The 14885-nt window shown below is 32.5% G+C and overlaps 1 protein-coding gene across 1 annotated transcript in view; it reads right to left on the reverse strand.

Moving 5' to 3' along the window:
* The window catches only part of LOC132735622 (von Willebrand factor D and EGF domain-containing protein-like), a 106275-nt gene that overhangs the window by 63940 nt on the left and 27450 nt on the right, over window positions 1-14885 (reverse strand). Inside the window, exon 15 of the mRNA XM_060722598.1 lies at window positions 243-456. Coding sequence (XP_060578581.1) covers window positions 243-456 — 214 coding nt within the window. The remainder of the gene's footprint in view (window positions 1-242; window positions 457-14885) is intronic.

Genomic DNA, 14885 nt, shown 5'->3' on the forward strand with positions numbered 1-14885 from the left:
GCAGAAAAAAACTGTACACACCGCCAGCAAGCCTAAATGACTAAATATATATGTATGAAAAAAAAAGAATAAATAAATAAGTAAATAAACCCAAAGGATTATTGTCTAAACGTTCATGCAGTATAAAAAGATAATATATCATCAGTTATTTAGTAATTATCTCATTATGCATATAAGTATATTGTAGCCATATAAACAATTTCAACATTGAATTTACATTCACATTTTGCTGAACAACTTACCTTTTCTCTCATGTTATTAATATTTGACTTTATTTCTTTTCCAATTCTTGTGACGACATCTCGCCGTTTTCTCTTCTCTCCGCCAAATTGACATTTATTCTTAGATATCGAGTTACCGTTCGAACAAGCTTCATCCATGGATGCTCCATTGTTAACATTCCATTTCTCTAAGACACGGCTTTCATTATGTAAGAAGTTTTCCTCATCTAGTAATCTATTTTTATAAAGTGATACTTCAGACACACTAATATTTCGAATATAAATCAATGTAGAATAGATATATAATTAAATGTAGGATAAATATATAAACTAATGTATAATAGGTAGAATAGGTTTATACATTCATGTAGAATAGATATATAAATTAAAATAGAAATAAAATTTAATGTAAAATAGATATGTAAATTAATGTAAAATAGATATGTACATGTATGTAAAAAAATGAAGCAAAAATATTCTGAACATTACATCTTTCAATGAAGAATAAACTTGTAAAAACATTTTGTGCTTTCAATCTTTTAACACTTGGGGAAACATTTAATTGAGACAAGTTTTAAATAATAACAAATAACAACTAAATTATTTCTGCATACCTCCAACTTTTTATAAAGTCAGTATATCCATAATAGTCATGTTGATGTGGAAGATTGGGAGCCATTTCTGTGTCTAAAAGTCATTGTTTCTATCTTCCATCAAAATATCCCAAAAGTCCCCCGTCCAGTGTTGTGGAAATCTTTGGGGGCAGATAAGTAAATATCAATATCCCTCGTCCTCACCCCCCAGGAAAAGTGAAGATTTTAGCAATGATCACAGTTTCCTATTGGTGTTTATACCTACCAAACATACACTGAGCTCATTCACATCACAAATACAAGAACCGTACATACATCAAGTTTCAATTACACAATTAATAAAACATAGATTTCATTGTAATCATGAAAACAAACGTTACAACGCAAATTGCATTTTGCAAAGTTTAACATTAAGCTCAAATTACACAATTCATGATGCAAAATAAAACAATTGACTTAAGACTTAAAACAATTGAATTCTGTCAGCCAAATTATGTAAGCAACAAAACATAATAGTATTTGAAGCCCCTGAATGTTTCAGCAGCACATGAAGAAAAGAAACCTAAACCTTGTAGCGATAATCATGGATTCGCTGAACATCAATGATTCCTCCATCATTACATTGTAAGAAGTCTAATATCGTGTAGTTGCCACATCTGTTAATTACAAAGACATCGGCCCCTGACCTGATCGCTACACCACAAGGCACACACTGCTTCCGCCATTATTATTTACATAGTCCCTCTGGCATACTCATGAACCTTTAATGTTAATAAGATTTAAGTATCATTCTAAGTATAGATTGTTTGTTGCTGAAAATAACACGTTGTATGGAAAACAAAATTATTGTTGTACTGAATTAAAAACCGACCGCTCTGTTGTATGATAAGATAATTAAAATATTTAAAGCTATTAATGTTCTTCAAATTCAAATTGATAATAGAAGTTGAGCTCAATTGCTACTTTTCAAAAACGAACACATTGGTTTAAACACTAAGTTGGAAACATCTCTTCTCTTCAACGTAGAAGCTATAATCCGGCTCATAACAACATGTACCACAGAATCTAACTTTAGATGTTAATTAAGTGGCTGCGTGCCAAAAGTTGCTATCTATTTAAAATTTTTTGGTTTAAATTTTTTTTGTATTACTTGTTTCCCCGCCAAAAAAAAAAAATGAAAATAATTAAAATAGTAATAGTGCTAAAAAACATAAAGTAAATTTATTATTGGTCATTAAACCCATGTGTCAAAAGTTTTTGATAATGCTTTGGGGTTTCGATAAAACATATGATCACCGACCAATTGTTGCCCGAAATACCTATACAAACATACAAAATGCAACCTAAATATATATTCCAACATACAAAATGCAGTCCTAAGGGCTAGTGGTTTATTTAGATATTTACAAATTTTATAAAGCTTAATCCAATTTGAAAATTATAAAATTCCTGTCTTTACATTCAAATATTTTTAGGAACTACTTACGTTCCTATTTTTAATATGAGTCGGATGAAGTTCTCATAAAATGCATCAATCGGCCAGAGAAGAATGTTAAAACAATAAACATGAAATGGTAAAATGATTACTTCAGATGTGATCACACGGCGGTTATAATGGACTTTTCAATGTGACATGTTAGTGCCATTCTATGAAGGGGCCGGCGTGTTAAATTCTTAAATAAAAGGAATGCTAGAAACAAATGGACGGAACTAAATAAAATGGATTTTTTAAAAAGTGGATCAGATGTTATGAAGCATGCATTTCACAAATACAAGACGTCAAAATACACATTTTAAAAGCAGCCCAAAATATACTATGGGTGATTTAAACACGATTCGAATAAGGAGTACCGTAAGCACCAGAAGCCAAATAGAAATAACTAAAAAGTACTGCAGCCACTTCAATTTACAAACCTTTTTATTCGCAATGTGTAAATACCAATGCTATTCAGAATCATTCATGATATAAGAGTCATAGGTCAGGACATTTTTTTTTCTTTGAAACACACAACTATCCCAGTTTTGGTCTTAAGAATTCGGACTATTCACATTCTATGAAACGCAACCCTGGTACCTCATGTCTCTCTATAATAAGTGACCAAGCTACACTTACCTTCCGTCGGCGGTTCGCACGTGGGGATCAGCATGCGAGTAGCATCGTTTGTATCTATGTATTGCCGAGTGTGTCACTTCAACCTTTATATTACATAAGAATATTGTTCATCTAAACCTTAAGATAAAATGCTAACAATCTTACAAGGAAAGAGAACATTACATGCTTACAATAAAATAACAAATAAAGCAAAGAAACAAATACCACAAATCACATCCACCCCTTTTAAAAAAAAACAACAACACAAAACAAACAATAAATAAGTAAATTAAAACATGATTAGAAATATTGAAAACAAAAAGCTGTCTTTAACAAAATATTACCTAGGATTGCAGTTGTTTACGACAATTATGAAAATAAAAGGTAAATGCACTTTTGTTTCATGCATTTATATCTGCAGATGCATAAAAGTGTACACGTTTTAATACATGTACGTTATAAAGCATAAAAAGTTATTTATACTTTTAAAGCATTTCGATATTAAAATGATATGATCCTTAGAATTGTACTGATTTTCTTCTTACCGCAATGATTCCAATGCGCTGAAATAATTAAAGATATACCATTTGTAATATACTATTGAACTATAAAAAAGAAATGGATGATTGTAATTTTAAAATTTTATAATAGTGCTTAATTTTCTTTTAGAACTGGTGTACACCCTATAAGTTTTCTAAATTACAAATCATTAATGGAGAGAAAATGTCATCAATTCTACCTGATTTGGTTTCTTCAAATTCTGTCTGTAAACTATATAAGAAACACCTCAACAATTGTTTTAACCAACACTGTCAGCATCTCCATGTATAGGCTGACAATTTTATTTTAACCTCCTTATTTAACAACTCTGTCAGTGTAAACAAGCACCTCCATGTATAGGAAAACAATTTTAGTTTACCACTTTATCTACCAACTCTGTCAGGACAAATTTTGCAAACACCTCCATATATAGCTCGACAACTTAATCTTACCTCAGTTATAACCACTTCTGTCAGTGCAGATCTTGCTACAGTCCATGCAAACAATTTTATCTAACATCAGTAATTGTCATCAAAATCAGTTTCGTATGAATCACCTCCATGTATGGGCAAACAATTTTATTTTACATTCTTCTCTTCCAACTCCGTAAGTACAGATTGTGTGACCTCTATGTATAGGCCAACAATTTTTTATTATACCTCAGTAATAACAAATTATATTGGTTTTGTATGAAGCACCTTCATGTAAAGCTCAACAGTAAAATCTTACCTCAGTATTTACTACTTCTGTCAGTTCAGACTTAGTTACAAGCAACTCCATGTCAAACTTCAGTTTGTCATCGTAGTCATGTTCTATTGTAGTTAATCTAAATCTATACTTGATGCTGGAGTTCCAAACATCACCTACCATCAAACTCTAAATAATGTAGAAAAAGACAAGACTCATTTCAAATATAGATATATTCCTAAGTAAACTATAAACGTTTTATCTTCTATTTAATATAGAAGCAGACATATGCTTAATATAGATATATAATATACCTCAGTAAACTATTAACATTTTATTTTCAATTTTTCCAAATGTTTTGATGATGCGAGTTCTGTAAATATTTCCACAATAAATAACACCTCGAGATGACAGGCAATTCAGTTTTAAAAATTGATAAACACTAAAATGTGTGCCCCTACGGACAGGTATAAAGTTATTCTTACGAACCTTTATTGTGTGAGAAGATGTTTTATTATTATCAGAGTTCACCACATGTATTCCAGCCTTGCATGTATCAATTTCACGGTTAACGTCTGAAAGCGAAAGCGTTTCCTCGCACACTTCTTCTCCAGTATTGGTGTATGTACAACCTAAAGGTACTGTCTGTTCAACTTCAATAATAGCATATCCATTCTTCGAAAGTCTTCTCGATGTGTCTGAAATCTGTACCGATCACATGCATATGAAAATCCGCTTACTGTTTATTGTATCATATTTTAGAGCCTTTCCTATTGAAAATGTGTCGGAGTTAAATCGTTTACATATACATGCACACAGTGCGATAACTGGAGTACAGGAATCAGTTTCTTGCACCCCAGAGCATGCCCACTGATTTGCTCAGTTTTTCTGGGGTTAACATATTATACCGTGAAAGGAATATATAGAAATATCATATTCAGATGCTCGTTCATTTGCCCATTTATTCTGGGGTTTCATATGGTATCGAAAGAGAAAGTGATTATATTTTTTCCTTTGATATGAAAGAGAAAAAACATCAAAACACTCGGCAGTCTGGTTACGCTCCCTCGTACAAATTTTGCCTCGTGTTTCGGTGCTCTTTCTATTAAAAATTGCATTACTCTTGCCATATATGTGTATCAAGAAGAAATTAATATGTCTTGTAATCAATACCAGGATTGATCACAAAGTTCTCGGCCCGATGTACTTCCTGTAGTCAGAGAACCCAACTGATGGTCTTACTTTTCAATATAATCGCCCTCTACATCAAAACACTTTGCCCACCTGTGCTCCAACTTGTTTAATCTTTCCAAATAGAACTCTTTATATTGGTCCTCAAAGAACTCATTGACCGCCTCTATGACACCTTCATTGCTTCCAAAACATCTATCACGAAGCTTGATTTTCAGTTTCGGAAACAGGTAGAAGTCAGAGGGGCCAAGTGTTGAGAATATGGGGGATGGGAAGAATTTCAAAGCCGCAGTCAGTTGCAGCAGCCATCGCAACTTGGGATGTGTAAGCTGGCACATTGTCGTGCAGGAGGAGCAGAACGCCTTGAGTCAGTTTGTCCCTCCATTTACGCATTTACGCGCGATTTCTTGACGCAGACGTCTCAATTCGTCTGCAAAGTATGTACCGTTTATGGTATGACCTTGCTCAAGATAGTCAATCATGATTCTCCCCTGACTATCCCAAACATTTGAAGCCATCATCTTCCCTGCTGTACCCCCTCTTTAATTACTTCGAAAGGGGTGAGCCAGGGTGCTTCCATTGCATGCTCTGTTTTTTTGGTTCTGGATCGGAGTGATGGACATATGTTTTATCCTGAATTACGATCCGGTAGATAAAATCAGGTTCATTGTCGTAGCGAGACAAAAGATATCTTGAAATGTCAAGCCTGGTCCGTTTATGGTCGTCAGTCAACTGTCTTGGGACCCACCTAGCGAAACCTTTCACATGCCATAAACATCAGTCGGAATCGCATGAACTGATTCAAAGCCTATACCCACTTCCCTAGCAATGCTTCGCAGGTCTCGCCTTCTGTCGCACATGACCAGATCGTGCTCAGCTTCGGCAGTTTCATCGTTGGTGGTCTCTTTTGGCCGCCCAGGCCGCTCATCATCTCACATGCTCTCCTGTCCCTCTTAAATTCAGCATCCCATTTTTCCACAGTGCTTTAGGAAGGGGACTCCCTCCCAAGTGAATCCATGAAGTCTTTATGGATTTCCTTGGGGGACATCCTTTTCCTACAGAGGTACTTTATGACGGCTCTGATTTCAACTTTCTCCGTTTGGTCTAAATGACACACCCCTCTACTGATCAAAGCTTGTTTTATGATACTCAATCTGTGTAAAACCGCGTGTAACTCGGTCAGTAATCTTCAATAAGATATCGGTATCGATGTATCGTGTGTAAATGTCAGTGCAGTGGCTAAAAGTATATCGGGCCGAGAACCTTTTGATCATACCCCGTATAAATCACAATCTATGAATACCTGGTACTATATCAATTAAGTCCTTAAAATTATGACGGAAGCGAATACGTGTCATAATTATTATTTAAAAGTGGTAAACTAATAAAGAATTCAATTTGAATGTTTAAGTTGATTATTACCTTCCAACCTGCGAAAAATGTATTGCTCAATTTTTCATCTGTTGTCCCAGCTGCGATGACACCGCATTTCACCTTAAACGAAAATGTTTTATCCTCTTATTCAAAGAAACTTATATTTACCCAAAACCCTCAGTAGTTGAGTTAGTTTTATTAGGAAATGAACGAAATAGCTATTTGTGAACTGTAAAGTCTTCAAAATACAGTAAAACTTCTGAAAAGCAACACCCTGTGGGTGACAAAGATTTTGATTGTTGTTGACTGGTGTTGCTGAAGAGAAGTAATATTTATTTTGAATTGCTACTTTGGAAAGAAATTACAATACTGTTACAAAGAATAAGTTGCTCTACAATATGCTGCTCTGCAATTGTAGCAATTAATACTGTAATGATACAATGTATTCATCTCGTTTAATTATTATATAATTAAGGTTAAATTTATATAATGTTGTTGTTGTTTTTAATCAACATAACCCGGGCCACAGTACCACAACCTAACATTAAGCATGGAATGCATTTAAAGTGTGGATATTTAGACAATGCAAGAGTTAAACGACCCATTAATCGTATTTACGAACTTTACGGAACATAATATCAAATATGTATATTTATTATTTATGGCAGATTTATAAAGGGTAAAATACTTAGCCCCTGATTTTATCTACCTCATATCCAAGTCGTTTTTGATTTAAAGAATCTCCGCTTAATACAAGGTCATCCGGATTAGATGAAAATCCTGTCTCGCTCCATAGTGTTCCATTGATATACCTTTTTGAAAGAGAAGTGAAGGCCAAAATATCTTTTTATATATACATAGCATTTTGATCATTTACATACTTTGAATACTTTGAAAAACATCTTAACCTTTTTAAACTACACTAACGTATATTTACAACACGAAAAACGACAAATGAAATGTTGTTTATAACAAATGAAATAATAATGATAAACATGACAAAAATATTAAAAAAATACGAAGGTGAGATTTACATCCTATATGTGTACATGATAGAACTGGTTGTAGTCAATATGCACCGAAGGTCTGAAAATGATTGATATGTACATAAGGAAATTAAAGAAAATATGAAAACGCAAAAGTTTATTGTGTTACTCAACACATTGTTCCATTGTTTTAATAACTGTTTCGCCTTTCGTTTTCGAAATAAAATCGTAAAAAATATAAAATCTCAGAAATAAGACTACCAAATAAATTATTATAAAATATATTTTTTACCATGTCACTTTGTATGCAGTATCTCCAATCATCACAAATGAACACCGGAACTGAATGTATGGTCTATATATAATTATATCACCACTGACTCTGTCTTCCTTGTGTTTTATTTCTGGTATTACCTTCACATCGTTGTAATGAACTGACAAAATAAGTATTTTATTATTGTCATAATTATTGTCATTACTATTATTATTATATTTATTCTATTATTATTATTTTTATTATTATTATTATTATTATTATTATTATTATTATTATTATTATTATTATTATTATTATTATAATGTAATTAAGGTTTTAATCTTGATTTTACTGTCATACCATGCTTCCTAATGACACAGTTTGGAATTACTTACAAAGAATGAATTTTGTGTCAAAAAAAATGTAGAGACTATACATAGCTTTTCACTGCTAAATGGTCGGAAACTCAGATGATGGTCTCCGACGCCAATATTTCCCATTTAAGCAACACGGCTTTAGTGTTTTTAAAATTGTACATGAAATTTCATTGCATTATTTTGATCCTTTCTTTTTCGACTGAAATTTCAACGGCTTTTAAAACATTTATAATTGAACTATAATAGGTCATCACAGAATAAATTAATTATATACAAAAAAATAATTATTTGATATTTTCAATAAAACAAAAATGTCCTAACAATAAAAATGGCACGAAATGTTTTATAATTGAATAAATGAATAACAGCCTTAGTATGCGAGCCACCATATTAGTTTTTTCTCTCATAACGCACTAGGCAAAAATGCTCTAAGAAAAGATTAAACACTAAAGAGGTTTCTTGTTTAATTCAATGTTATCTGAAACAAATCGATCTCGATATGGATTAAGATTCTTTACTTAACTATATTTCATTTGAAAGAATACTTACTGAGACACAATTGGTGATAATAGCGAAAATATGATACATCAAACTGGATTTTCCCATCACATTTTCTTGCATAAACGTAACGATCACAATACTTATAATATTCCCCGTCAATGTAGTTATCGTAATAATCATAGTTGTAGTTATAGTATTTGTAAACGTAGCAAACTGTATACTTGACAGGCATATTCTCTGGTATATCTAGAGACATTCTCTCTGAAAATATATATGAGGCATTGATACATATTCTCACCGCTCAAAATTAGATAATGCTAAAACCTGTAAAATTAACTTTTCAACGTCACCAAGCAACTATAAAGGGGGTATAAACGCTTATATAAGCGAGCACTTAGCTGGAAAGATGAAAGCAAGAACAATATATCAACATTAACTTTTAAGTATTTGAAAACTTTACACACACATATCCCGTTATTAACATCAACATTTTAGACTTTTAATTTACTTCGTATGGATCGTATTGGATGTAGGTAAATGACTAGTTTATATATGTACCTTTCAGAAAATAATGTTCGCGATACCAATTATTGATACCGACACATTCTTCGAAAACCTCATCAACATCGTCATAGGCAGGCAGCAAATACTGTTTCCCATTATGATTAGCGTCTAACCATCCAAACTGGACATCAGTATATGACAATTTTAAGAACCTATCTGTTACATTTCCAGCAGAGTAAACAAACTCAGATAACTGGCAAGCTGAAAGTGACATTTGTTTATCGTTATTCATATTTAGGTAAACAGGTTTTTGTATACATTTTCAACAATAGCGTTAACTTTTGATCATCATATAATGTATCGATTGTTTTTACACGTGTTCTCAACAAAGGTTAAGTGTTTATTACCCTTCCAGATTTTCTCTCCTTTGGATTGGATATTTTCCTCCGAAAGACATTGATATAACCGAGCCAGACAGGTAATATACACATTAAATTTCCTCTGTTGATACCCCATTCGCTGTGACTATGCACGTTGCGTAGTGTAAATTCCGATGTCCAAGCGCTTTTAATTGTCGAATAAAAATTTACCAAAATAAAATAATGATAAATTTTCTCATCACTATTTAAAACAAACATGACATCGTCAAAACTTTATATTAATTTTAAAAAAGTATCTTCACCAGGCTACTCCTTTTGTCTTGTTTACATTCGTTAGGTAACTGTGATATCATTTTGGGATGAAGGGAATCTTATCTCGACGTTTCATTTGGAACAGCAATTATTTATTTTAAAAAGGGGAAAGGTAATAAGATTATTATTGCCTATCGGCTCGGGCGATATAAAATCTTGGCAGATAATATATCCACATATATCACTCCAAAACCCAAATAACATATCATAATGTCAAGTAAAAATATAACTTATTAAAATTTTGACCGTTTAAATGTTTCTATATGAGCCGGTATTGCAAATAACCGACTTTATGGTCATAGCTGGAAGAGATCTTTATAAGGAATCTTTTTATAGGGCCAATATAACCTGTCAAAAATCTTTATAATTTATAACACTGCAAATTTCAGAGAAAATATGAAATTACTTCATAAATTGATTGCAGCCGTGTATATAGTTATATAAACGTTACGATTATCTAAATGAAAAAAAGACGTTACAAACGTGCAGTATCATAAAGGTATGATATATATGTATAATGAATGTTTAAAGAACTATATAATTATCTGAAAACAAGTTTAACTTTAGAAAATATCATTTAATAATTTTACTTAATACTTACTATCCGTATATACTATATCTGCAATATAATGAATGAAAAGTTAAAGAATTTTCGACAGCAGAAAATCTTACATTTTGTGATTTTATACATGCACAATTTCTACGTAGGAGCTTACACATTGTCTCCATAATTTACAATATTCAATTGCTTATTTACAAAAGTGATATCAGAAGATGTATACATTTTTTACATTTAATATAATAAATTTTAACAGTATTTATGATTGTAATAGAATTTTATCGTAAGAACTTATGTTTAACAATATATTACTTTTTATAAAGAAAACAAAACGAAAGTATACCGAAACATAAGTAAGTGTTATAGTAAATGTTGTAGTCAGGATCATAATAATCATAGTCCAATAGAAATCTGTATAGTAGGTGACCGTTGCAAGTTCTCATTTCTACTGTGAAATTTCCTATGCATTCATCGGTGTGATTCGATATGCAAACTTCCGCTGTAATGACATCCTCTCCTATATCCGGTATATCCACGTGCTCTTCTGATATGTAGAAACAGATTCAATATTTTCAACTGACGACAGTAGTTACGTTTATATGTATTATTGCTAGCTTTTTTGTAGTTTTTTGACTTTTTCAACAGGATTTCACACAAAAGAAGACAAATAATATGTGTCATATGTCGCGGTTCAGATCGGAATATACGTCCCAAAGGGATCCACCCTTTGGGAGTTACTGCCCTCAGGCGAGTTTCCATGGGACGGATAATCAAATACGAACCACAAACATGTGTCAGATTTTTTTCTGCATATTCCTTCATATTCCATTTTATTTTAAATTCATAATTTTGAAAAAAAAACAGGGAAATGTAGGTCATTACACCCGTTACTAGTTTCTTTCAACAGCGTATGAAATTACAACATTATTTATAACTGTAAAACACGTCATCATAAGCATACCATTGTATAGCACGCGACACAACTGGCAGCCATCGTGTCATATGAAATTTTGGCACGGTTAAAACAAACATAATCGCCAGTCTGATATGCAAGAATTCACAGTCTTTTAGTACATGTACATATCTAGGTATATATTTATAACAGTTTTCTATAAAAAATTGCTTTAAAAATCTAAGGAATACAAATGTTTATCAATGCGAGTTGAGTGTTGCTAATAATTTGCACGAAATAACATTACAAAACTTCTATTTCTGTAAAAAGATGTAAATATCGTAACTTTCTTAGAGAGTATCATGATTACCAAGTAATCCGGCAAAATAATTGTTAGACCAAGATGGACAATTTTTGTCAACATTTTCTTTCAATGGGATCTGTATGTGCCCTCCCAAAAATGAAGCATTGTACCAGGAGTTGTATCCAATATACCGGTAGTAATAATAGTCAATATTACTGTAGTTTAAGTCATCACATGTTCCGCTCTCTGCAAAACGAAAAACGATACAGACATTATATAATCAACAAAGGAAATGTTATATAGTGTGTTTTTTTCCGGTGTAGACATGCAATCATGCTGAATTTAGAAAAAAGTGGCTTTGATACCACAATGTGTGATGTCAGGCAATGAATGCTCTTAATTATTGCAAAATGGAATACTGTAAAGGGTTGCATAGTGAAAATGTGTTATTGACTCAGCCGGGTATCATTTGAGTTAAATCAATAATCAACAAACCTGTCGTAGAAGGTATTGCAGCAGCAGTGGACGTCACAACGTCTGACGTGGATTCTGGTGCTATGTTTGTAGGTGAGGACAGGGCTGGCGTGTGTGCATTTGGTGTATGATCAGTTGTTGATAAGGCTTGATATAATCCTGTAGATAGAAATGAGCTTGGTGAGTTGGCAGTTCTTATATTATTTTTCTTTGTTAAAAACTAAACTAACAGAAAATATGTAAAAGAGGTTTATGACACAATAAAGTTTAAAAGAGCGCTGAACTTATACAATATGGCTTTTCACTCCATCTATACATTATTTTGGAATTTCATTCTTGAACTTCATGATATTTGGAAATTTCCCCCGCCGGGTTGTTAGCAAGAACAAACTTAGGATAAGGGCATGTGCGGCTATTTAATTCATTATCGTGCACGCATTGTCAATATGTCAGACCATCTGAACTGTTCGCAATATCATACCAATTTCCCAAGTTATGACACAAGTACGGCATAAAATCACAAGAGTATGTGTCCTAAAAATAGTTCAAAGTGAACTCTTTCGAACCTTAGTTCCTGTCATTGACTGAGCAAATAATTGGTATTTATCAGTCAGGGAAAATGCATTTTTAATTACAAGAAATGTATTCAATTCATTCCGTTTAATATCAAACACTTACAAACAAGACCTAATTCGATTTCCCCATTTTTATAATAAATCATTTATTAAGATTGAAAGTAAACGAAGACATAGTATCCTATCAAGATCAACACTACAAAATGAAACAATGATGGAAAAAATTTAAACATGTATTGCAGAAATTACTCACCTATTTTGAAGCAACAAACTATCAAAATAAAATATAAGCCATGGAATCTTTGCACTTTCTTTAACGACATTCTGTCTTAATCGTCCGCTATGGTTTGGAAGTAATCTAGGCGTTTCAAACACTTTTATATCTATCTGATAATTTATGGTGAAATATTGTCATCAGGATTTTATAGTTTCTACTTCACCTTTTAACGACATTTAAAGTTAGGTAACAAAAATATATTCATAAATATAAAGGGTTAGAGGAACGGGAAACTGTACTTATTTAATCATGATCAAATGTTCATTTACACTTAAGCCGCTACAATTAGCATAGCTTGTCTCAAACTAGGAGATCTTTATGGTTCACATATTGGCTTAGGAACTCCCTGAGGCCAAAAAGTTAAAAATAATAAAATTTGATATTCATACGTAAATAGTACAGCTGGGGTACTAAGTGTAATAACTTTTTCTGGATAAATGTGCCCATTTTATAGTAAATTTGTATCCCATTAAATATTAAAGAAGCAAGTTTAGATAATACTGTACTGCTATTTTGATTACTTTGTACTAAAAAAAGATAAGGGTAATTTACCGAGTGTGTTATTTGTCGTTTGGTGACTATATACTGCCGTCTGTTAATACAACTAGTAGTGTTTCTGTGACAATGTATGTTTATTTTTTCTGAATAAAGATAAACATATCATCTAAAAGGCGATTACTATACGAATGAAAATCATATATATATTAAGATTTATGCATTACCAAACAAACCCCAAGAATCAATTAATATTCCTGTTATTTTATTAACCGCTTTTTGGTCGCTAGTTTTAAAACCCAAAAGCTCATAAACCCCCCATTAAATCCGGCATTACCTTTTGGTAGTATCATTAGAAAAATTTAAATTTCAAAACCCCAAACCCATTTTTTTTAAAGTCCCCTCTATCTATGCACAGATGGCAGTACTAGTATCAGTGTTTGGACACCCCAACACACCCTGCCCCTGGACCCCTGCTACAACCCTGAAAAAATCACTACTAAGGCTTAATATAAGATACTAAATACAAAACCACCGATAAAAGTATAAAAAAAAAACAATTGTTTTAACCTATCAAAATTATAGTTATAGAAAGGTGGAAAGCCCCATTATATATTAATTTGCCAAACAATGTGGAACGAGGGGTATCGTTGTTTCGGCGAATGAGGCGCATTCCGGTGGCATTTCGCTGCAAAATATTCACGAACATCAATAAAAAGAACTAAAACTTCACAGCTTCCCTAATTCAAGTCCAACGAATATCAATATTCTATCGATTTTTTTCTGTTTCATGATATTTTTTTACTTGTAGTAATTTTGGAGTCTGATACCTGCGTTGTATACGCGATCTGATTGGACGTCCAATTTGGCTCGTCCAATCAGATCGGGTATTAAAACGCAGGTATCAGAATCCAAATGGCTACAAGTAAAACAAATACCACGAAACACGACTTTTTTATGGTGGTTGTGTATTTAGTATCTTACAGTAAGCCTTAGTAGTGATTCTTTTCAGGGTGGTAGCAGCAATCCCGAGGCAGGATGTGGTGGTTGTCCAAACACTGATACTGCCACCTGTGTACCGATCATGCTCAGTAACTATTGTACAGCAGACATTAAATTCGCGACAAGGATGTTTGGATAATATTTTTTCACTAAAACAATTAATTCTAGAGGACGTATCAATAATAAGTTCAGCGTTAAAGATTTTGTTGCTATTTTCAAGAATAAAGGATATATATAAATTATATAAAAATGACATCTTCTGAACTGCCAACGCCACAGCCTTTCAACGTTAT

Source organism: Ruditapes philippinarum, unplaced genomic scaffold (assembly GCF_026571515.1).
Source record: "Ruditapes philippinarum isolate M1 unplaced genomic scaffold, ASM2657151v2 ctg464_1_1_1_1, whole genome shotgun sequence".
NCBI classification, from domain to species: domain Eukaryota; kingdom Metazoa; phylum Mollusca; class Bivalvia; order Venerida; family Veneridae; genus Ruditapes; species Ruditapes philippinarum.